The sequence below is a fragment of the Gadus macrocephalus genome, chromosome 6 (assembly GCF_031168955.1).
Source record: "Gadus macrocephalus chromosome 6, ASM3116895v1".
Lineage (NCBI taxonomy): Eukaryota > Metazoa > Chordata > Actinopteri > Gadiformes > Gadidae > Gadus > Gadus macrocephalus.
This window is the reverse complement of record NC_082387.1, coordinates 12,752,109-12,777,375: the sequence shown is the minus strand read 5'-3', so window position 1 is coordinate 12,777,375 and position 25,267 is coordinate 12,752,109. Positions and strand designations below refer to the sequence as shown.

Genomic DNA, 25,267 nt, shown 5'->3' with positions numbered 1-25,267 from the left:
TGAAATTTGACTTGATCTTTAATGGTTGGTAAATGTTAACGTTGCAACACACACGTGTACATTTTAATATGGAGTAAATAATTCCAGGAACAAACATCGCAAATCAGCATCTTCAAAGACGGCCACGTGATTAAAAAAAGAAAAATCATTACAGCTCTTGCGAGGTATTTTGTACACGTTTATTGGAAAAAAAAAAACATGACAAAGTGGAATGTTAAGTACGGTCCATTAGTAGACGTCAAACTGCGTGGACGGCTCTGTTGTTATCTTGGTGAGTGACCGGTCTTTTGATGGGCGCTTGTTGCTTATCTGTGTTAGTCTGTCCTGCTGTATGTAGCTTTGGGTAGGCTCATGTACCTAGAAATCTCCCTGGTGAGAAGCCGTGTCTGTGTATTTCCAGTTGTACTGCACCATGCGCACATGACACGACTCAACACGTATCTCATAAGGGTAATATCACGGCCAGGGGACGCCTATTGTGATATGTGAATGCAACATACCAGAGTGAATATATACACACGTAAGTCAAGTCAAGTGCATTTAGTCTATACATGTATGAGGATGCCCGATGCATTGGGGATGTGTTGCAGAGGTGCAGGAAAGCAAAAGGTTAGTCACAGGGTTTGGGGTTAAAAAACAAAAAGGGGAAAACAAGAAGGCTGAGCTGCAGGCAGCAAGGACCTGTGAGAGGACAGGAACCCAAAGGGGTCGGGACTGGGGACCACGGCAAAGGTGCAACCGCACACCTACCGGGGCTGCAGGGAATATAGGCCTTAGTGACTTTACTCTTTCTGCTGCTGTGCTAGTGAGCGGGGATAAAGGTGTTTACTGTGTGTGCCACAGTAAATTAATAAATACATAAATAAATAGCGAAATTAAAACTCGGTGAGGCATTTAAAAGAATCATCCTCGTTCATCTCAACCGGCTAAGAGGAAACCGATCAGGGGTGGGAGTGTGTATGGGTGGGTGTATGGAGGCAGCACCACATGAGTAGCAGAAATGTCAAGGCTATCACAGTTAAGTAGTGGAACTATTTGTACATCCCCCCCGCCCCCCAGTGATTCAGCACAACTGAGCCAATGGTGTGTGAACTATCTGTAATGATGACCCCCCCCCCCCCCCCCCCCCCTTCATTGATAGGCTACCACAGGCAGATGAAGACACACGGCGGACAACTCTTTTCCCGACTCCCTCTGATCCGGGTGGAGGCCTGTAGAGCGGCAAGGAGCCGAGCCGCGACAGACCTCCACCCTCTGATCCGGGTGGAGGCCTGTCGTGCGGCGAGGAGGCAAGCCGCGACAGACCTCCACCCTCTGATCCGGGTGGAGGTCTGTCGTGCGGCGAGGAGGCAAGTCGCCTCAGGCCTCCACCTTCTCCTTCTCCTTCTGCTTCTTGCTCTTCTTCAGGAACGACGGCGCCTTGAACTTCTTCTTCTTCTTGGACGGGCTCTTGCAGGGCGAGCCCTCCGGGGTGCCCCCTAGTGGCTTGGCGGCGGGGGGCGGCACGGCGGCGGGGTCGGCGGAAGGGGCCGTGGTGGTGGTCTCGTCGGTGGAGAGGCCCTTCATGCCCTTCTCCAGCTCCTCTATCGTCTGCTTCTCCTCCTCGCCGCCGTTTTCCACTACCACGGCCGGCGCCACCACCGCCGTCTCTGTGTCTTCTGAGGGATGGGGGTCAGAATACAGAGAAGCCACGGCTTTAATGCGATTGGGTGGAGCCAGGTTGGGGGGGGGGCGGAGCTGGAGACCGGGTCATTGTTGATGTGCCAGACATGCTTGCAGAATGAGAGGATGGATGTTTGTTGATGTTTTTCTCGGTACTTACTAGTAAGACAAAACCTTAGCACCAGAGGAGTGCCCTATAAAGGGCGAGAGGACAGACAGAGAAAGAGACACACAGGGACAGACAGACAGACAGACATACAGACAAGTACACAGGGTGGGAGTGGAGACAGGTGGATGTCACTACAAACATGCTTGAAAAAATGACAAGGGCTTATCAAATTGGACCACGATAACACCTCGGCAGCCTTTGTTACTCCAGGTCACACCATGCTCTTGGGATATATGTCAGGATACTTAGAAATGGATGTATTTGACCCGTGAGGGGTTTTCACTCTAACACACTCTATTTTTCAAGTTTTGTTATTATCATCAAATAAACAAACAATATTGAAGCAATCAAAATCCTTAACATGTTGTAACAGAGTAACAGGGCTGCCAAAGAGCAGATAATGCATGAGGACGTATCAAAGCGGTACTGAAGGCACAGGCGCCAGCCCATGAGGCCAAAGGACAGGCCTTAGGAAGCAGGCCGGCTGGTCAACCGGCAGGGCCGGTATGCCGAGAGGGGAGAGGGGGCCGTAAGATGGGAGCGAGGCAGGCAGGGGGCTCGACGCCCAGCCTCACCTTGGAGCAGGGGGAGGTCGTTGGGCACGGGGACCCTGGTGGGGGAGGCCTTAGTGGGGGAGGCCTTAGTGGGGGAGGTGGCAGGAGAGGACTCCTTGTCACCCACCTGCTCCTCCTCCTCCTCCTCCTCCCCTGACACACCAACGTGAACCGACACACACACATACATACATACACACACAAACATGAAGACACACACACACAAACACACACACACACAAACACAAACATGAAGACACACACACACACACACACACACACACACACACACACACAAGCAATAACAGACACAAACAAACATATATTTAGACACAGAAAGACGTAAAAGACGAAGTTACAGGATTAAACACACACACCTCACAAACAAGATCAGACCCAAGTGCCCACAGACACACATATGTATTTGCGCACAAAGTGTGTATGTGTACATAATGTTTAAATATACACTAAGTACACACAGAGACATGTGCAAATACAGAAACAGACAGATGCACTCACAGAGGAAATAAACACAGGAGGACTGAGGTGAATAATAAGGATTGGTCCGGCAGACAGAGAGAGGGAGGTGAACAAGAAACACCACAGCACACAAGGTTTAGGACTTTGCTGACCACCATTAGGAACAAAGTTTAGTAAAGGGGCAGTTTGAAAGCTAGCGGCCGTCCTATAGAGATGTTAGTTTTTTGCAATTAAAACATATAATCAGGCACACAGCTAATATAAAGCATGGCTACGGCTTTGTGTTAGGGCAGCGTTTAAGGGAGAAGCGTCTCATTGTTCAGCTACATGGACTCTGTAGCTGCTTGTGGTGGCCATCTGGCTTAAAGAGAAACCAAGCACTAGAAACCGCCCGGCAGCAAACACAGGTCGCTACACCGAAGACGGTGCCGCCCTGCGGGTGTGATATTGGTGATTGGTTACCTTAGCACCACCAGCCGTTTCAAATCCCATCCTGTTCGAGCCATTACATGTGTGAATGGGCCCAGCTACAGACCCACAAGCCGCCCTAGCCACACTCGTCCTGTGTGGCTGTGAAGCCACACAGGACTAGATTCGGGAAGCGGCTGGCGATGGCTCGTTAAGCCCGTTAAGCTTGTTAAAGGGCACGTGGGACAGGAAGTCGGGTCCTACCGTCGACGTCCTGCTTCCTCTGCACCTCCTTGCGGTACTCCTCCAGCTCGTTGTCGGTCAGCTGGTTGAAGGGGTTTGGGGGCTCTGGCTCCGGAGGAAGTTTGACCGGGCTCTCTGGAGACTGACACACACACACACACACACACACACACACACACACACACACACACACACACACACACACACACATTGATGACACACTGTCAACTAATAAAGGTTTTTATTAAACTTAACGGTGCTGTAGGTAGGATTAGACAGCTATTATCTGAGTGTAATTTAATAGAAACGGCGGCCAACCAACCGTCAGCTATTAGGCAGTGAACTGCGAAGAGAGAATATCTGTTGGGAGTTGACCAGGCCTGAGTCTGTTTGAGCCAGTTTAGATTTAAGACTGCTCCCGGGTCATTTCTGACCAATCAGGGCATCTCTTCCCTCATTGGTTTGGAGAATCCATCTTGCCTGTTTATCACAGGTGTGTGACATGCAACACTTCTCAATGGTAGAGAAGTAGGGAGGGGATGGAGGAGAGAGTTTTGTTTCAGAATCGCTCTCTCTTCTACGCATTTCTGTCCTCTCTCTTACAGCCCCTACAGCACCTTTAAATTATTAAACAATTGTACTCATCACACTCGTTTAAAATGTGTATTTCAAATATAACTCTTGTGGCACGATTACCTGTTTGCCATTCGTCAATGCTGCTCTGTGCTCAATTAATTGAAGTTACTAACCGGGGGACAGTTTTCTGTGACGCTGGCCAAGACCTGAGACTGAGGCCCGGCTGTCTTCATGTCCTGACGGTTCTGCTGACGAATCTGAACAGAAAGAAAGAAATGCACAGATATAATGTAGCTGTTCATGTTGGCCTTTTTTCTAGCATTTGTACAGGGGAGTCCAACATAGCAGTTTCACTCAATTTCTATTGACGTTTTCCGTGAGTGAGAGAGAGAGAGTGAGAGAGTGAAGAGTGAGTGAGTGAGTGAGTGAGTGAGTGAGTGAGTGAAGAGTGAGTGAATGAGTGAGTGAGTGAGTGAGTGAGTGAGTGAGTGAGTGAGTGAGTGAGTGAGTGAGTGAGTGAGTGAGTGAGTGAGTGAGTGAGTGAGTGAGTGAGTGAGTGAGTGAGTGAGTGAGTGGGAGAGAGACAGAGAGCGAGACAGAGACAGAGAGAGTGTTCTCGGGCCAGTGTAGAGCTTTAAGGGCTGATTATGGTCCCACGTCACGCAACACAAGGACCACTCAGACGCTTCGACGCAGTCGTGAACGTTTTGGTTCTGCGTCGGGTTTTACTGGGCGGACCAATCCCAGCTCCTGCTGCTGCGTCGCCTCGACGGAAGGTTACAATTTTTGGGAGGCGCACGTCCGGCCCTTGCGGTGGACACAAGGAGGGTCTGGAGGGTCCGCAAGGACGTATCGGGTCCGTAACCCCCTTGTGTTGCGTGAATGTGGGACCATAATCAGCCCTTCACTGTGGCATACCTTGTTCCGTGTCTCCAGAACCTCTGAGGGGTTGGTGAACAGAGGCACAAACTGGTTCCTCTCGATCTTGATGGACGTGCTGCCCGCCTGAGTCACTTCCTCTGCCTTCAGCCACTGAGCGGGAGAGAGTCAGAGAGAGAGAGAGAGAGAGAGAGGCTATTCAAAAGTCATACTGTATAAGACCCTATAGCAACACAAGCTGCTGAGGGAGGACACACTGAGACAAAGGCTTTGCCACCACACGTTGAATTCCTGAAATGAGATGTTTCAGAAGCATGGCAACCTTCACCACTTTTAAACAGTCAATGAAACAATCCTCCTCATAAACCCTGACAAATACACATCACATCATGATTGGATCTTTTCACAGAAAATGTTGGTTGGCGGAATGCTGCATTCCTTTATCACCTCCTCTAACACCCCCGTCATCTTTAGCATTCCACCCAACCCAGTGTCTCTCTCTTAACCTAGAACCAGGAATCTAACTGAGGATTGTTTCGTTAGCTGCCATCTCATATCAGAGATTTTTGTTCAGAGTTTTTTTTTGCTTTGCATGGTTGCCAGCGAGGCAATTTCTCTCTGCTCGCCTGGATGTCAGTTTTTCTGAACGACTATGTGTACATGCAGCTTATATAATCCACCACCAGGGGGTAGGCTCTGCAGAGATTGTTGACTAGAAGGCAGGCTTTCCCTGCAATGCAGAGGAGGCGAGAGAGCGAGGAACAGAGGGAGAGAGAGCATGATAGAGAGAGGGCAACATAGAGGGAGAGAAAGAGATAAACAAATTGAGAGCAAGAGAGAGAGATAAAGAAAGGGAGAAACAGAAGGGGAGAGACAGATCAAGCAAGAGAGAGAGCGATAGAGAGGGTAACGGAGGGAGAAGGATAAATTAAGTGAGAGCAAGAGAGAAGGAGAGGGTAGGGGGGGGGGTAGCCCCCCATCAAGAGCCTTTGTATGTTCACCCCCTGAGGGATTGGTGCATAAATGCAAGCACTTTGTCAGCATCCAGGGCATCAGGAGGAGAAATGCTGATCCCAGCTCATCATTTATTTACTCATTCCTGATGAATGGGTTATCATCCACTTGAAAAAAAGCTAGACTAGGCTAAATGTTCTGTAATGTTTGTCAAATAAACAAAATTACAACCTTTAAAACATGACCCCGGCTCTACCAAAGGACCTGGCTCTCCACTTGATGCTGTATCACGCTGTTATCATGTGGTGTGCTGAACATGTCTCCAGGCATGCATTTCCTAGTTGAAAGACATAGAGACCTTCTCTCTGTCATAGCCACAGCTGTTGTGCTGTGTGTTCTCCCCCTGTGTCGGTCACACCCCCTGTCTGTCTCTGTGCTGTCCCTGTCACACTCAACTGTTCACACTTGCGATGCATCAGCTCATCAACTCCCCTTCAAATACACCTGGTTTCCCTGCAGTCATCGCCAGTTCATACTTCGAACTTCAGTGGTAGATATTCGTGCCTGGCTCCTAACACTTACTAGTTGCTATTCTGTGTGCGGATCAACACCTCCAGCCTGCCTGCTTCAGTCCCTCCAGCCTGAAGCTCCCCACTCTCCTACCTGCCCCATGACTCACCCCTGGTAAGGTCAAAACAAACCTTTGCATTACTCCAACTCCAGTCCTTTCTCTGTGTTCTACTCTTGGGTTCAGCAGCTATCGAACCCTAAAGGGCTGTTTATGGTTCCATGTCGACGCAACGCAAGGGGGTGTACAGACCCATTACGTCCTTGCGCACCCTCCTTGCATCCTCAGCAAGGGCCTGACGTGCGTCCTCCCAAAGATGTTAACCTTGTGTGGAGGCGACGCAGCAATAAGGGCTGTGATTGATCAGCTCCCCAAAACCCGATGCAGAACCAAAACAGCTTTGGGACTGCGTCGAAGCGTCTGCATGGTCCTCCCGTTGCGTCGACGTGGAACCGTAGCCGAGCCTAAACACTCTCTCTGTCTGTGTCTCTTTCTTACGGTGGTGGAGCGCTGGTGGTGGCCCGGGCTGGCCTGCTCCTGGTTGACCTTCTGGTAGGTGTTGGGGGTGTTGAGCCAGCGGCTGCGCTCCTGCTGCTGCCGCTGGGCGTAGGGCTGCTGCCGCTGGAGCCCCAGGTGGTGCAGGCCGCCCTCCTCCTCCAGGTGGCTGAAGGAGATGGCCGAGGCGGGCACCTCCACCTCGCGGCGCGTCCGCGTGCGCTCCGACTGCACGGGGAAGCGGTAGGCGTAGCCGGTGCGGTAACCCTGGAGACGGACAGAGGCGGAGGGTTTTGTGTGGGGCGGAGGATGTACGCAAGAACGGCTTGTTCCCGGTTTCCTTGCGGGGGAACAGAGCATCCAAAAATATTATTTTTTCTCCGTGAAAGTAATATTCAAGTTCTTCCTCCTGCACATCGTGACATTTAAACTAGGGCTGGGCGATTGATCGAATTTAATCGATCACGAAACTAACATAATCGAGTTTTCGTCATTTTTTTTAAAAGCTGGATACATATCTGTGCATTATTATTTGTGTATTTTTTTAAGGGCAAAATTTCAAAGTTCTCAGTTACTAAGGGTTTTTCGGAGACATGCTGAATAAATACATGCTGAATAAATAAATACTGTTTTCAAATTTAAAAAATAATCGTTTGAGTAATCGTGCTTTCAATATTGACCAAAATAATCGTGATTATGATTTTTTTCCATAATCGAGCAGCCCTACAAGCAACTGAAACAAACAGAAAGAGGGATTTATAAAGATAGATTTGACAGGGGACCATGAATAGATATTATTTTGACAGTCTTTCAGCCCTGGTGCATTGCTACTGACTCATAGATGAGTGTCCAACCTTTCTATTCGAGGCTATGAGGGGTATCGTTCAACTCTATTTTTGAAATAACCAGATTTAACCGTTGCCTACCAGGTTGTCCATGGTCCTCATGAGGGCTTCAAACTCGTGCTCCCCCAGCCGGCTCTTGGTCAGGGGTCCGAAGGTGGAGCCGGCCCAGCCCACGGTGCCGGTGGGGTTGGGTCTCTGGGTGGTCCGGTCCAGCAGGATCAGGTTCTGGACGCCGCCCGCGCTACACAGCGCCGACACCTGAACAAACACCCTACTGTCACAACCTGGAGGCCCTCCCTGGCTCTGAACCAATCAGAGACAGCCAGGTGGTGAGGGGGACTGTAGAAGCACATCTCTACTCCTACACCGGGGGTGCTTGTGGTGTGTTGAGGCTGCTTGGCTCCCAATTGGGAAAGTTTAGGTTTCAAACCCCAATGTCCGCAGTGTACCAGCGGGCATCCTATAGCAAGCTCACCCCTACCTTCTCATGAATGACATGCATCTAAAAGGATCACTTCCAGATGCAGGTGCTAGTTACAGCCAGAGGAATTAATCATGTGCAATATAAAGGCGAACGCATAACAATTACTAAGAGCTTTGCTTCATTCAATCAATATGAATGAGTGAATGAAGGAGTATGTTTATTAGGAGTATGTTTATTCCCTGGAATGGCAGGTGGGTTCGTGCAGAGATGTGTGTGTGTGTGTGCGTCTCTGTGTGTGTGAGTGTGTTCGTGTGTGTGCGTGCGTATATGTGTTCTTGTTTGGGTAGTACCTGGATCTGGCAGGCGGACTGGATGTGGTAGATAGTGTAGAAGGCCTCTTCCACAGACTCTCCCAGCGCCACAATGCCATGGTTCCTCAACACCAGAACCTGAGAAGAACACCATACGCTTATAGAACCAGGGGGGTTAGACCCACCCCTGCGGCCCACTGAACCACACTCTCCTTCTACCATGTAGAGGTGGCTGTCATAATGGCACAATGTCAAGTCAACATTCACTTTATTGAACCGACAGCTGGCCAGCTGGAAATCATCTCGTTCTCGTACCGTGACCGGGACCACTCAATTGCACGATAACCAGCGATAAAGACGAGTCTGACCTAGTTCTGACCACAGACTACAAAGAAGCCATCAGTATCCCCCACACAAAGGGGCCCTCTGTGCGGGGGGCCAACACCGGCTGGCCTGCGGCCCCGCCGTATCGTCGGTAGTCCACGGGACAGCCACGCGTCTGTGTGTCCTCCCCGTGAACCGCGTGGACCCCGGGGGGGGTCCTCCTCACCTTGCAGGTGGGGCCTAGGCTCTTCTGCAGCTCCACCCGGTCACCCTCGGCCTCCATGAGGCCGTTGTAGTCGTAGTAGGCAGTGTCGCCCACCAGCAGTGCCTCGTGGGAGAGGGGCAGCAGGCCGCACTTCATGGCCGACACCTGGACAAGGGAGGGACGACAGGTCAGGCACGGGGCTCGTGGACCAATGAGAAGAGGGAGAAAGTTGGTTACTTCCTGCGAGGGGAAAAGCCAATGCCTCGCACCTGATCTGGTAACTAGGTGGAGTATTGATGGTGGTTGTCAGTAGACGGGTATCAGGCACGTGTTTAGATGTGATCGCCCGGGAACAGTGACACAATATTGTGCATTTTGTGTTTTTTTTCGAATCATAAAAGCTGAAAGTTCTTACAGCGGAAGAATAATCAAAATGGATTAAATATATTAAATGTCAGGTGAGACATGATACATCCGAGATATTAGATATGTGTGAGATACAAATAGGCTCATCAGCGGTTATAAACGATGTCAAGTTCCCTTCTGAGGAAACAACAAAGTAAAAAGGTGCCATGACAGAAAAAAACTCGTACAATTTGATTGCAAGATCCTTTTACAAATTATTAAATATAATTATAATTATTATGTATTCATAATATTTTACATTATAGTATTCCTTCAACAACCTTAAACCCCTCTTGTGAAGCAGCCCTTTGCTGCCACAATGCATGCTGGGACAAACAGCGTGGACGAGTGGGTCTGGACTAGAGGACGTCCGCTGGACTCACCGCGGCGGTGGCCGGGGTGTGCAGGTGCAGCAGGCAGCGGACGTCCGGCCGGGCCGAGTAGATGGCCGAGTGCAGGCCGAAGCGGTCCGTGTCCACTCCCAGGGAGGTGCTGCCGCCGTCCACCACTTCCCCCACAATGTTCACCTTCACCTGGGGAGCCAACAGGGTTACCTTCCCTGGTCACATTCACTCTCACTAGCTACCGATGAATGAGATGCTGCGTTAACCATTGTTTTGGTGCTCTATTAATTACAGTCTACTCAGAAACAGTTGATTGAAAGACTCAAGTTATAAGCTTAGACCGAAAAGAGGTTCATCACAAACTTAAATATATTTAGCTGAAAATAGGCATCCAAGATTTAAACCTTAGACGTATACCAGTCTATTGTCTTTATTTATTTGAATCTAAAAATATATAAATTCCTATATATATTTTTTTTGATTTTCCTCTTGTTTCAGGAAGATAAGGTCAGATAACAGAGCGTGGGGGACTCACCAGGCTGGAGGAAGTGACCTCAGAGTACGCCAGGCCCTCGGGCATCACCAGGAAGTGCTCCTGCTCCTTGCTCACACGGAGCTATTGCAGAAACGCCCGCCAGTCAGCAGTAGTAGAGACATGTTCATCAGAGAGAGAGAGAGAGAGAGAGAGAGAGAGAGAGAGAGAGAGAGAGAAATATATAAATTAGAGCTGTCAAGCGATTAAAATATTTAATCGTGATTAATCGCATTAATGTCATAGTTAACTCACGATTAATCGCAAATTATTTTTCTATGCTAAATATCCCTTGATTTTTTTGTCCCATAATTCTTCTCATTTTAATTCTCTTATCAACATGGTGAAGTGTATCGGCTTGCCTTGTGCAAATGATTTTTTATTGATAACAACATTGGCATATACTGATCAAAACAGGACGATACAAAAAAAGAGCCTATAGTGCAATTAAAGGACTGCTTTGAAAAAATGTCATTTGAACATAGCAGTCAGGCTACTGCTTCTTTGTTTTGAGCCAAAGAAAAAAAAAAAAACGCAATTTTTTTTTTTTTTTATAAAATAATTGCGTTAATCGCGCGATAAATTTCTTAACGCCGTTAAAATTGGTTTGCGTTAACGCCGTTAATAACGTGTTTAACTGACAGCTCTAATATAAATACATTGAAATTGTAATGGTCCTTATGAGTGTTATATTAACTACTTGACTATCCTCATTGCGTCATGTTTGAAGAAAATACTAAACCCAATCAAAAGTTCATTTTCCTTATAAATATTAGTTTAGAGGCATAACATATGTTAATATGCTGGCCTAGCTCAAGCTATATCAGCAATGTGTAAAGCTGAAAGGTAAAGAACAACAGCCTCCACATGGCTCATGTAGCCATGACAACAACAATGCGTTCACTGACGGTAAGGCAGCTTTGGTTGAGGCTGGCCCAGCCGAAGAGGTCATAGAGGCGGTGGACGCTGGCCAGCTTGCAGCGCATCAGCCGCTCGCCCTTCACCAGGCCGCTGGTCTCGGAGCCCTGCAGGTCGTTGATGGGCGTCACCATCATCATGTCTGAGGGTGGGGGAGAGAGAGGGATGGGGGGGAGAGGGAGAGGGGGGAATGAAAGAGAAGGGGTGAAAGAGAGAGCGAGAGGGAAGGGGAGAGAGGGAGAGGGGGGAATGAAAGAGAAGGGGTGAAAGAGAGAGCGAGAGGGAAGGGGAGAGGGGGGAATGAGAGAAGGGGTGATAAGAGAGAGCGAGAGGGAAGGGGAGAGGGGGGAATGAGAGAAGGGGTGATAAGAGAGAGAGAGGGAGGGAATGAGAGAGAGAGAGAGAGAGAGAGAGAGAGAGAGAGAGAGAGAGAGAGAGAGAGAGAGAGAGAGAGAGAGAGAGAGAAGGGGGGGAATGAGATTGAAGGGTGAGAACGAGAGAGAGAGAGAGAGAGAGAGAGAGAGAGAGAGAGAGAGAGAGAGAGAGAGAGAGGAATGAGAGAGAAGGGGTGAGAGATAGGGAAGGGGGGAGAGGGAAAGGGGGGGATAAGTGAGATGGGGTGAGAAAGAGAGAGAGGAGGGATAGGGAGAGGGGGGAGATAGAGAGAGAGGAGGGAGGGAAAGAGGAAATGATAAGGGAGCGAGAAAGAGAGAGCGAGAGTGAGAGAGAGAGAGAGAGGGGGGGGGGGATGGATTGGATGGATGAAACACAATGAGTCAAAGTGTTCTACTTCCAATATACAGTATAACATGGTCTTTCTCTACAATGAATACCAGGCATGGGACGCATATACGTATAACAAGATTTAGAGCATAACCATCCAAAAAATAAACACACATGGAAGAAGTACAAACAAAAAAAAGGTGTAAAATGTAAGTGAAAACATAAAATCATATATTATCTATGAAAATAAGTTGGATAAAGTGTGCAACTACAATTTTTCACCAGCGATTATGTTCGAACAAGTGAATGTAAGGCATTATGATTTCTCTGAGCCTCATGTTTTCCCAAGCTAAAATAATGAATCAACTCATGAATAAAAGCAACACATTCTTGCTTGTTTTGTTTATTTGTGTCAGCAAATAACGTGGGTACTCTCTCCCTGGGTGCTCCAGAGCAGTGTGTTCAATTAATTATGCTGTAGGAGTGTTTTAATGACATGGTTTCACAGGATTTTTCTTTTTTGAAAATGAAAGCACTCGAAACAAAATTACTGTCAAAACTATCAGTGTTATTCTGACTGTGAGCTCAAAATCCTTTAAAGGACATAAAATCATTTTAATCAAATGTTCTATTTCTTAAAAAACAAAACACACTGAATGGATCATTATAAACTGTAACAATTACACAATCAGTACTTTAGTACTGATTAGTACTTCTGATTAAGTACTTGTATGTGTTCAAAGCAAAAATAAAAATGTATTAAAGTAATTGAGACGATGATTGTTTCACTTGAAGCGGGCAGCTGCAGTCCTTTAACAATACTGCAAAGTCATGGAGCTATAAGGTCCAACACAGCAGCAAGCAGCCTGCCAGACAAATCCTCCAGCCAGACAAATCACCCAGCCGGTAAATTAACCACCATCAAGAGTTACTTACTCTGCTGATTTTTCATTTACTATTATAATGAGTCTCTTAGCAGCACCTCTCTCCATAGTTTATATTATGAGTTAATTCGCTGTTAGTGGTAGAACATAATATTTACTATACTACTAGTCAATTTAGCAGACAAATCTTTATTTTTAAAGACAAGTATCTAGAAACTAGATTGTTCATTGCTATTAATGCTATTTTCTCCAGGTTTCTGGACTGAGTGAGCAGCAGATTGCGTTGATTGTCCTACTTCTGAATGTACATACTATATTGTCCATGTGAAGGTCTGTATTGACCATGTAAAGGTCTATATTGACCATGTCCAGGTCTATATTGACCATGTTAAGATCCTTTTGATCCTGTATGGGTCTATACTGACCATGTACAAGTCTATTTTGACCCAGTACAGGTCTATACTGACCATGTACAGGTCTATTTTGACCCAGTACAGGTCTATACTGACCATGTACAGGTCTACTTCGACCCAGTACAGGTCTGTACTGACCATGCTAAGGTCTATTTTGACCCAGTACTGGTCTACTTCGACCCAGTACAGATCTATACTGACCATGCTAAGGTCTATTTTGACCCAGTACTGGTCTACTTCGACCCAGTACAGGTCTATACTGACCATGCTAAGGTCTATTTTGACCCAGTACTGGGCCACACATGTTTTGCGGGGTCTTACTTGAGGGCGAGGCGGTGAGGGCGGCGGGGGATCCGTGCGAGGCCATGAAGTCGGCCAGCTGCCGCAGGGCCCACAGGTTTGAGGAGCTTCCTCCCTTCTTCACATGCTCCTGGATCAGCACGTCCAGCTCCTCCCGGAAGGACTGCACGCACACACACACACACGCACACACAGGCACACACACACACACACACACACACACACAGAAACACACACGAAAGCACGCGCACACACACACACACACACACGTAGATACACACACACACACACACACACACACACACACACACACACACACACACACACACACACACACACATACAAACACGGACACACAAACAGGAACAAACACACACACACACACATAAAAATAAACACACACACGCACACAAATAACAAAATGCACAAATATATTTTAGGAAGGGTACACTAATACCAGCTCATGTGCATTCCTAGCTAGCTACACCTCACCCCACACACACAAAACGGACACACTATATTTACAGCTGCCTCACAGGTTTTTACATTGAACGGACTAGCTTATAATTGATGTCTGCAGCCACAGCTGTCAACTAGTGGCTGAAAGAAGATTAAAAAAATAGATCTGTTGAGCTGGGATAAACACGGAGAGCAGTGAGTGGACAAGAGAGCAATGGACGAGCGAGAGCGAGAGAAAGAGAAATGTTCTATGATCAGATGGTCCAGAGAGATTAAATATAGCTGGAAGTGCAGCTCTCTCTCTCTCTCTCTCTCTCTCTCTCTCTCTCTCTCTCTCTCTCTCTCTCTCTCTCTCTCTCTCTCTCTCTCTCTCTCTCTCTCTCTCTCTCTCTCTCTCTCTCTCTCTCTCTCTCTCTCTCTCTCTCTCTCTCTCTCTCTCTCTCTCTCTCTCTCTCTCTCTCTCTCTCTCTCTCTCTCTCTCTCTCACCGGGCTCTGCAGTAGGCTGGAGATGCGTTTCTTATGCTGCGGCCCTGAGCCGGGGGTGGAGTGTCCGGGGGACACGAGGCCCTCGGGGAGTCCATCGGTGAGCCCGTCGGGGAGCCCGTCGCTGGGGCTACGCTGCACCGGAGTGCCCTTGGGTGTGGGGGACTTGCTCATCCTCTACCGCTTTCTCAGAGTCTCCGCGGGGACTTGGAACCAATGGGTGGGGCAGAGGGAGACGGCTGTGGGCAGGAAACGGAACCAGGTTAACGAAACACACCGCAAACCTCCACCAAACAGCCCTTCCCTGGAAATGTACTTAACCAGTATGTGCCCTGTTATACTAATCTGTTGGAAGTATTTTGACAGATACGTATTGGAAACAATATTTCTAAGAGAATTTAAACCATTTAAAAAATGTATACAAATAACCAAAGTTATATTTCAGCAGCAGCAATATTTCTGTTAATATTTTGAGCCACTAGTCGTCTGAATATAAAAACCACATCACTTACCACTCATTCCAATGCATTAAGTGTGCTGCACTCCATACGCACAGCATTAAGCAGTAAGAGGCACTATCAGCAGCACACATTGAGACAAACAAACATACACAACAACAGGAAGTTCACTAATGTTTCGCTGCCAGTAACGAGAGACGAGGCAAGCGGCTTACAGTTACAGTCTTCAGCTCGGGCCACTCCCCGAGAAACTAACCAAACTGTCCCTCCAGCACCGATACGTGGACACGCAAGCGTGCACGCACCTCTGTAAAGGCTTGATAAGCCCCCTGTGAGACCCTCTACACCCTCTCTACCGGGCTATCTCCGATCAACACATCTTCCAGGCTAGCGTTGACATGTTTCCATGGATACCACACCCAAACATACCGTTCCGTATCCATCTATTTGCCATATACTGTAATTGGCGTTGGAAGATCCTCTAAAAGATCCTGAATTGTTGTGTGTCTGTATGTTTCTACAGGAAAAAAGGCTTCAGTTGTACACACAAACGCACAGACACACATGCACACACACACAAACGCTAGTAAAGTTTCCGGCATGATGGTGAATTAATAATGCAGTGTTTGCATACGTTTTACTGTTCACTTCCTCCGCTAGAGTTCCCGGATCTTCAATCTAATTTCAAACCACACCATCCATTGAATGGAATGACATTCAGTGAGTCAGCAGTTTAGATGAGCTCCGCTTCCCTCTGGTTGCCCTCTCAAAGCGTACTCCTCTGTATGCTGTGAGTGTTTGCTTCTTAACAAGAATGGCTTCATGCCCTAATTGTTGAAATTCAAGTTTTCCCACAAGCTGCGAGAATACCAATAAGCTGTGTTAATAAGAACACAGAAGTAGCAAAACTATTTAGACGCCTCGATTTCTTTCAGCACATGTATCTCCTCCTCTGTCAGCTGATTCAAGACCTGCAGTACAGCTGAATACTTTTGATATTATTATGCATGTCATTTTATGTTGTAAATGCATTTGTCATATGACAATGAAGCAATTTGAATGTAAATGCTATTCATTGAATTGAGAGAGCAAGCGAAAGAGGGAGACATGGAGAGACCGGAAGAGAGAAGAGAAGGCGAGAGAGGGACAGAGAAGAGGGACATACAGATAGACAGATAGACAGACAGACAGAGAGGGAGGTAGAAAGAGAGAAAGACAGACAGAGAAAGAGACAGACAGAGAAAGACAGACAGAGAAAGAGAGAGTTTGAAAGACAGACAGAGAGAAAGAGAGCTTGAAAGACAGAGAGAGACAGAGACAGAGAGAGAGAGAGAGAGAGAGAGAGACCCCAGCTGCAGAAAGGCAGCAGATGGAGAGTGTGTGTCTCTCGGGAGAGTCATAATGACAGGTGGAGGAGGGTGGGAGGCGGTCATTGTCTGACTATTGAACCCACCCACTCCACCACCGTCCCTCCACCTTGGCCCCGCTGGCCGGGCCGGCCGCATCATCAACACCTTGCCCCTGGTCCCTCCTAGGAGACCGGGAAGAAAGAGGATCTCTCATCCTGCTGGCTCCTGGCCCCAGCCTCATCCCTGGGCTCCTGCCACGCTTAAAGAGACAGACAGCCCCGCTGTCTAGGATTACAACCTTCAATGCTAACCAACGGGCTAATCCTTGCGTTTCAACTCTCCCATTTATGAATGGTTTATTCAATTGATTATACTGCTGCATTATTTTTATATATTTATATGTTTATATCCCAAGGACGGTGCACAATTCATATATTGCACCAGAGATAGCTATAAGCTAATTTAACTGTAGTCCCTAGGCTAGAGTTGTTAATACCACACGCCTGTAAATATGTGCTTTGAAGGTATAGTGTGAAGTCAGGAAGATATCAGTAAAAGGCAGATTGAAATAAGATAATTATAGGGGGACTATTCCACATTGTAGTTTGTTCTAAACAGCGGTTGGCTGTTTCATTGGCATGTTACCCAAACAGAGGTATAAACTGTACCATGCATGGCACAAGTACACGAGTTGAATTAGAAACATTTAGACAGACTTGGTAACTTGCGTGTGTAGTTTCATACAATTTGACTTTGCTGAAGAAGCAATGCCTGTAATAACACGGATGTATACATTTCTGTCACCACTCTGAATCCCCAAAGCATATTGAATACTCAAATAATAATGATATGCTCAAACCGAATACACCAGTCACTCATTCATCGTTTTGTTTGTTTATTGGTTCCAGGAATGACACACACACACACACACACACCAACACACAAATTGCTTGGACTCCATCCGGATATTCGAAAGGTGCAGGCATTACAATATAAAGTAAACCCAGGACGATTATTCCCTTGTGTATGATTTTATTGATCTCAGCAAATGCACCCACTCCTGGTTCAGCCCTGTTTCCTGTGTCTGAGAGCTCAGTATCCAGCCGACAGACGTCAGGAGTATAATTACATAAGTAACTCAGGATCGCTCCTTTCTGGCACCAATTTCATCAGTGCTAAGGCCCTAACGGCTAGTCAGTGGATGCTAATTATGCAGCCACTTTCTAACGAGTCAACATTGATTATGTCTAGTGCCGAGCTCTTCTCAGGTGTATTCCCTATTCCCGTATTTCTGTTTTGAAAGGATTTATGAGCTGCGATCAGAAACTTTTTTACCAAAGTCTGAATGACAAGTGTATTCAGAACCTCCTCTACTCTGCACATCAGTGTGGAAAACACGCTTTGTGAAGACATTGGAGCAATCTCAACACACAAGCACGCACACACACACACACACACACACACACACACACACACACACACACACACACACACACACACACACCAAAGCGTCTGAGGGTGACAGCAATCACGACACACAATCTACATTTCTGAAGAATTGTTGGTGAGGAAGACTACGCATTAAAAATTATTCTAACACTGTATGCAGCCATAAAAGCTCATAGTAAAGCGACGTAGTACGTATTGACCGCAAAGGAGGGAAATTTGGCTCCATGGTAACACAGACCATGTCCAACCACTCACGACCATGATGGTGTCAGTTTAACAACAAGTTACATGATAACAATACGCTACAATATCCTACTACGACACTCTCCCACTCTAATGGACATATATATATATGAATTTAGCCCCATTTCTCTTACAGTCTAGTCTACTAGCGCTAATGATTACACATGGTCAAATCTTATTCACGATCACAGATATAAAATGGACTGACAATATACATTACAAACCGAACCCGAGTAGGCTACAACCGACGCTGTAAATGAATGATGCATACATTTGAACCTTGTGGAGCTGGTGGGACAAAACTGAAACCTTCACCACTGACTTAAACACCATTTCACCATGTATTTCACCAAGTATCACCAATATACAATCAAGTCTAATATCGTATGGACATTGCCGCTCCAAATGTCTTGTAGGCCTACTTCAATATTGTTTTATGAGACTATTTCGAGCCTTTTATATGCCCAGAGCGTCTCCCGTTCATCTATTCGGATGGTAGTCTATATGGCTGCCTAGCAACACCGGTTCAGCGCTGCAACATCAGTACCGAGTATGGGGAGGCGCTGGCAATGGCCACCCGCAATCTGCCAACGACCAGCAGTGCTCTTTTAGCGGCAGAAGCTAAACACATATTCCGTTATCCAAAATAACGACGCATAACGATGCATTTGAACAAGATCATATGTCCGATTTAAATAAATACGACCATAAAACAATAAAACGTGAGGTCGTGACCATGACCGAACACTAGAAGGCACCTTGCAAATACACCAAAAGCTACGTTGTAAGCAGTTTAAACGCGACCAGAGGGTTGTTCAGACCGATTATGGTTATTCAGATATATTCGAATAAAAAGGCTACGGGAGGTAGTACTTGAATGACCAAAATTAGAATGTGAATATACGTTCTCGATAATCCACTGTGAACAAGGCACGGTGGCATGGCAATATAACCAGGCCATAGCTGGATGCTCATGATGCATTGCATATTGCACTTTTTTCTGTTGTGTATACATCAGAATGAACAGGGATGGGCTATACGCTTATTCCTCCAGGAATTAAGTAAATATCCATTTATAAAGCTATACAGTTATTCATCGGATGGTAAATTGAGAATAGACTCCCAGCACGCGCCGCCATGCAGGAACGTCCCATTAAACGCAGTGGATTCGCTTAATTAGAAAAACACATTGAAAAGGCAATGTGCTTACCTTAGTGCATCCTTAGCACGCTATTCTCTGCGGATGCAGGTCACACCCACGTCTTGAGTTTGTATAACCGGTCTCTCCCTCACAAAATGATATTTTAAGAAAATGATTCTTTTGTCACCCTATTACCAAGGCCTCATGAGCCAAGTCCATGCAGCCTGGTGTTTTTCATGGTCGCGCATGGACCAGCCCACTGCCACGCCTGCAGACCGTCAAAACCTGCGACTCTCGCTTGAGCAGATGAGATGCGCAAAGGCTGACTCAGGAGTTCAGAGTAAACTTGTGAATCAATCTCTACAGAATCCTAAATGTTATTTATCTTGCAATATTTTGGTGCAACTATAGGTTACTCCGCGTCGATATAAATAACGTGTTCTTGGCCTAGAACATAGTTTAGTTACGATTTTCTGCAAATTGGCGACACCTGCTGTTCCAGATTGTGTTGCATTTAAACTGATAATGGATCATGTCCGAACTGAACCAATATATTTGATTGCCAATGCAATGCGATTAAGCATAATTCATGACGAGCATATCAATAATTGTGCCTCGTTACCAAAATCTTTAATCAAATGTTTTACATTATGGTGTGTCAAACACTGTGCCAGCAAGCTACACGATTACATGTAATCCAAAATACATATATATCATCCTATCAATATATATCCTTACTAGTATGCGAGTAAGTGACTCGAGAGTGAGCGAGTGTACAGTAAATTGTTGAATTTGAGTCAAATGATGCTACAGTTCTAAATATAGGCCTACATTAGATTATATCAGAAATAAAAAAATAGAAGTCATCAAGACAGTGCACATTTTATTTTGGGGACATCCAAGAAGTTTCTGAAATAAATACATTTACAAAAAGGCAAACAAAATTCGTAAAAACTGTGAACTAAAATAAAATATAATGCAATGCAAATTAAATAATTATTCAATCTTCTGGAACCCATTTCCTTAAAGCAGCATGCCCCTAAATGAACAGGTTGATGAAAAGAGAGATATGACATAATATTTTCTAAGTTTGACTTTTTTCACAACTGTATCCATGCCTTATATGCATTTTGTGATAAATAGCGATGTGCTGAAATTATACAGCAAAATAGATTTTCTGAAATTAATTTGCAAAGCTTAAATAATTACTCTAATTAACCCCCCATGCCGATTACCAGTGCTTCTGGAATAGTACCATTTCGTGCCATACCATGGCGCTGTTTGTCTAATTTCTTAGACCAATTTCTCTACTACGTTATGTGTTAGTATATGCTACACGTGAAACTCCTAAAATTGCGTAATTTGATGGGTTCGCTTTCTCGGGCTATTGGGCAATATCCCATGATGAGATCTCAAACTCGGGATCTTGTTTTCCCCACTATTCATTTCGCCTTCGGCGCATAATTGTTAATTATTATAATCTATATCGTTCATATTTCAAATGTACGGAATGAAAATAAAATAGCCTAAAACAATTGTACATACATTTAACCTAATTAAAAGGGATCTTTAAACTTAACATAATGAACTCACCTGACAAGTGTAATGACATTTCAAAACCTTTCTGGAAAGGGCAGATTAGCTCAATGGAGAATTCTGTGGAGTAAAACCAAATATTACCACTTGCAGTTAAAAGGCTGGAGTTCAGTCAACAGTACAGGGGCCACATGCATTGAATTCTGAGCAAATTAATGCCCAGCAAGAAGGAGAGAAATGTGTTATATTTCCGAGAGGTTCAAACAGTGCATAATTACATCTTTCATACCGGATAATGCCATACCAAGACTTCCCAGCGTGTTCCGTGTCGTCGCAATGGGGGGGTAGATGTATACCTCACACTCCCAGGTTATATGCATGGACCAAAAATCTTAGGAATGCTCATAATAACAGTAGCTTGCACGCAACTAATGTAATGCCAGGCGGATAATGCCATACCAAGACTTCGAACAGTGGTTTGTCGTCCAAGGTGGGTGTACGCATACCTCAAAGTTTTCTGCACATCTTGAATTGTGCCTGGAAAAAGGCATGTTTCTGAAAACATATCTCTATGCAGAAAAGTCTCTCAACCCAGTTTCCGATGTTTGGACTTTAACTACATTAGATAACCAAAATAAAAAACACCAAGTATAGGCTACCTTTCAATTTTCAACGATACATTAAACATGTGGTTCACATGTTCGAATATCGCATTGCATAAAAAAAATTATGTAAATTCAGGCCTTCAATCTCTTCTCCTTGAAATACCCAATCAGACGTCTTTATGAAGACCGCTAGAGACCGTGTCACAAATTGACTTTGACGCACTTAACAGAGGTGCCTCTGTTGATTGCCAATAGCAGCATTTTCCTGACAAATGATTGAATTGTATCACAGCTGATTACCTATAGTCAGGCCTACTCCAAAAAAATAAAACCAATGCCAACATTCTGTTCATAATTACAGGATTTGATTAGAGAGTAAATTTGTTCATACTCACAAAACCTACACTCTAGAAATTCATTAAAGTACCCATTAGAAGTAATTTACATTGATAAAAAAATAATGGTTTATTTTTTATTTTAGTACTTTGAATGCATTATATCCAAGGATGAGAGTACATTTGCATCTGATTGTTGCAACATCTGGAGGGTCAGCTGGTTTACAACTGATGAACCAAGTCATGGATACTCAATGTGCAAATATTTGAGCTTCCTACGTTCTGTGTTTCGAATCATAGGCTCAGCCAAGTGTATGAATGGACAAAGAAAAGCCATCAACCATCTGAAGGTCCTCAATAGAGCAGTGGGCATTGCAAAAGCACATTGGCTTAAAATGGATGACAGTTCGAAATGCTGCAAGATTAAACCTTGCACTGGGGAACCCACCACTGGGCCCGGAGAAAGGTAATCTATGGTTGCTCAGGTCTCCATATCGACATCACAAGTGTCTACCCCGATGCATGACCGATAGATCAGCCTACCAGTTGGTGCGTTCAACTGGGTGGGACCATCATAAGTAAACACTGCCATCTTGGACGTCACTTGAAGGAAATGGGTCATCAAAATCACCATGTATTTGGGGCTTTTCGGGCAAAGCTGCAATATATAATCCTTCATGTAATCAAAACTAGAAAGAAAAGGTGTTTCAATTAGTAAATAGATTAATGGGCGACAAAAACAGATCAAACAGGAAATCAAAAGGTAAAAATTAGACTGAAAAAAATCTAGTTAGAAATATTTTCTTATTTAAGATTTATTTCCCTGGAAGTGGGTGGACACTCCCACTTGTTTATTGAATGGATCCCCATTAGCTGAGTCCGAGGCAGCAGCTAGTCTTCCTGGGGTCCATATAGGAGCATACAATATAAAACATAGAGAATACATACATTACCAAACATTATACAAAAGATAATAAGTACAACATACCGGTCACAGTAAATTAGTTCAAAAAATGATTACAATTTCAGTCATGTGGACAGCTGCAATATAATTCATAATATAATATAATTCATACTTTATTGTCATTGTGCAAACTTGTACAATGACTTTTACAATAGGTGTGTCTTCAGAGCTATTTTAAATGACAATTTATTTTGTGCAAGGTTAATGTGAGATGGTAACAGATTCCAGAATGATATACATCTGTAAGTAACTGTTTGAGGAGATTGGTCCTGGGTGGAGGTTTTAAATAGCCATTACTGGTAATCCTGGTGTTATGATTATGTGTGTTAATTGATTTTTAAAACTGTTTGTAAAAGTAAACTGGTGATTGATTTAAGATAATGGTTCTAACGAACATAATGAGACTAAAATTAAGCTTTTGTTTGACAGATAACCAGGACAGGCGTGAATGCATAAATAAAACATTAGTGCATAAAGAACATTCAAGTACCAGTCTAGCTGCTCTCTTCTGAACAAGTTGCAGTTTGTTCAGGTCAGACTTAGTTGCAGCTGACCATATTATAGGACAGTAATGCAGATGACAAAAAACCAGAGACTGTATGACTTGACCCATTAATGAAGATGTCAAGTATGGGGAGCACTTTCTGACCACTTGTGATGTCACAGTAGGTTGAAGTGAACCCCAGGATTCATATTTTAGGCATGAGAGTTCTAGGGAGGAGAAGCAAGGAGTAATCCATTCCGTGGCTATCCAGTGGATTCGCTTAATTAGAAAAACACATTTAAAAAGGCAATGTGCTTACCTTAATACATCCATAGCAAACTATTCTCTGAGGATGCAGGTCACACCCACGTTTTGAGTTTGTACAACAGGTCTCTCTCTCAGAAAACGATATTTTAATAAAATGATTCACCCTTTTACCAAGGCCTCATGAGCAAAGTCCATGCACGTGTTTTTCATGGTCACGCATGGAGTTGGTATGGTATTGGTATGGTATCCCACCCATGACAACTTTTTGATACTTTGGATTTTTGGAGAACGACGTTGTAGGCCTACATGAAATGTGGCATTATACTACAAGTATCCAAGGAGCTTAACCCTGCATGTGAAAAAGCCGTTCACAGGCTGGTTGGTAGAGACTAGCAAACGCATACAATTTAACACCCGTTATTTGTAAATTACTATTCCCATCATTTGTTACGCTGTTATAGACCAGATAAGGATGTTCCCAACATATGGGTGCCGAGCGACGAGAGGGTAAAAGATTACCTGATCGGGTGCAATCTGGATGATGAACTGGTAGGTGGGCACCACACAGTGTTGCAGCAGCAGTCCATTGAGGTCGGCTTGCTCTCCCCCATAGGCTCCGGCAGGCAAAGTCAGCGTGTATCCCTCGGACATCTTCAGCTCTGACAGGTCATTTAACTGCCAGCAAGAGACCACATCAGTATCAATAAAATCGCATGAGCCTCGTCGTTTCTCTCTCAGTAAGCGCGTATTTCCGTATTTCCAAGTCTACAAACTGACTCAAAGATGTGTGGCGACACTGGTCACTGGTACATTAGCCAAATAAATCAAAGTGTGGGTAGAAAGAGAGACAACAAAGTAAAAAGCTTACATCGTCTTCTTCCCACAAGCCACTGTTCATGGCCTCAGCATTTCCATAACTAATGGCCTTCTTCAGGAAGTCAGTCCCGCCGGTGGTGTCTCCCTACAGACAGGCATACACCAAGCATCAGTGAGCGCCACAACGACCTTCACAAATACAATAGAGGCCACATGTTAAAGGTCGGTGAAGTTCATACTTAACCTTTTCAGTGTCCTGAAGCACGGCCACTAGCAATCGGATGTATTCAGAGGCCGCCTTGAGTGTGTCCACTTTGCTTGGCTTGTGGTCGGGGCGCATGAGGGGCACCATGCGCTTCAAGCGGAAGAACATGGTGTTCAGGTTCCTAATCTATAGGTTTTAATAGAAAATAAACACACAAGTTAACCTTTGCAACTATTGGATCAACCAGTGTGGTTCCTAAAGCACCAGTGTGCTTCCTAAAGAGGATTCTTGTTGGTGAGGAAGCCTATCTCTATCCCAAGGCCTGCAGGTTAGTCCGACTTATGTTTGAATTCAGTAATTATCAATAGAAAAAAAAAATATATATATAATAATTACAGCTAGCTTGGTAACTAAAGACGAGGCATCTGGGGTAGTACCATACATAACGAATACCAATTCTGAATCCTTTTAAGTTTGACCGAGGTGACTTACCCGCAGACGTTCTTTGGCGTTCACAATTTCCCTTTTTTTCACAATTTCACTGTAGTCCTCGGCGACCACATACATGCCATCCTTACGTTTGAACTTTGCAATGCTGCTGTGAACAGGGAGGACAGCCTCCCCCCTCACCCGCAGCAGTATATCACTCATCAGTTCCGCCGGTGGAACCTTCATTGTAATAAATCCTGAAAATTAAGCTGATTTGTATATGGAGGTGGATTTCCCACAGACAGACGCAATGAGGTAAAAAAGACACACCTGTGTCAGGGTGCCTAATTATCAGCGGTTAGCGGTTGTGCACGAGGAGGTGTGTGCTCGTGATTGTGTCTGGATGTCACGTTGAAGAGCCTGACGC

At 45.2% G+C, this 25,267-nt stretch overlaps 2 protein-coding genes across 10 annotated transcripts; both read right to left on the bottom strand.

Moving 5' to 3' along the window:
- On the bottom strand, positions 1 to 19,641 carry add2 (adducin 2 (beta)). 5 transcript variants are annotated; one of them, XM_060054200.1, is made up of 16 exons: positions 15,072 to 15,287; positions 14,563 to 14,798; positions 13,638 to 13,779; positions 11,287 to 11,438; positions 10,382 to 10,462; positions 9,886 to 10,035; positions 9,119 to 9,262; positions 8,608 to 8,706; positions 7,915 to 8,091; positions 6,992 to 7,255; positions 5,011 to 5,124; positions 4,266 to 4,349; positions 3,538 to 3,658; positions 2,407 to 2,538; positions 1,823 to 1,856; positions 1,519 to 1,658 (listed from the first exon to the last, which is right to left on the bottom strand). In XM_060054200.1, coding segments are annotated over exons 2-16 (1,866 nt in total). In that variant the 5' UTR covers positions 14,734 to 14,798; positions 15,072 to 15,287; the 3' UTR covers positions 1,519 to 1,657. The 5 variants fall into 5 exon arrangements, with proteins under 5 accessions (XP_059910181.1, XP_059910180.1, XP_059910182.1 ...); XM_060054198.1 differs by lacking the exons at positions 1,823 to 1,856; positions 15,072 to 15,287 and adding an exon at positions 19,269 to 19,641 and having other exon boundaries at positions 1 to 1,658; XM_060054197.1 differs by lacking the exon at positions 1,823 to 1,856 and having other exon boundaries at positions 1 to 1,658; positions 15,072 to 15,297.
- Positions 19,642 to 20,065: 424 nt separating this feature from the next.
- On the bottom strand, positions 20,066 to 25,184 carry figla (folliculogenesis specific bHLH transcription factor). 5 transcript variants are annotated; one of them, XR_009526263.1, is made up of 6 exons: positions 24,904 to 25,174; positions 24,451 to 24,597; positions 24,259 to 24,351; positions 23,910 to 24,065; positions 20,780 to 20,855; positions 20,066 to 20,221 (listed from the first exon to the last, which is right to left on the bottom strand). XR_009526263.1 is itself a non-coding variant. In XM_060054194.1 (6 exons), the coding sequence occupies exons 1-5, from the start codon at positions 25,084 to 25,086 to the stop codon at positions 20,838 to 20,840; spliced, it is 597 nt and encodes a 198-aa protein (XP_059910177.1). In that variant the 5' UTR covers positions 25,087 to 25,174; the 3' UTR covers positions 20,066 to 20,238; positions 20,793 to 20,837. The 5 variants fall into 5 exon arrangements, 4 of the variants coding, with proteins under 4 accessions (XP_059910177.1, XP_059910175.1, XP_059910178.1 ...); XM_060054194.1 differs by having other exon boundaries at positions 20,066 to 20,238; positions 20,793 to 20,855; XM_060054192.1 differs by lacking the exons at positions 20,066 to 20,221; positions 20,780 to 20,855 and adding an exon at positions 21,805 to 22,333 and having other exon boundaries at positions 24,904 to 25,184.
- Between the last annotated feature and the right edge of the window lie 83 nt (positions 25,185 to 25,267).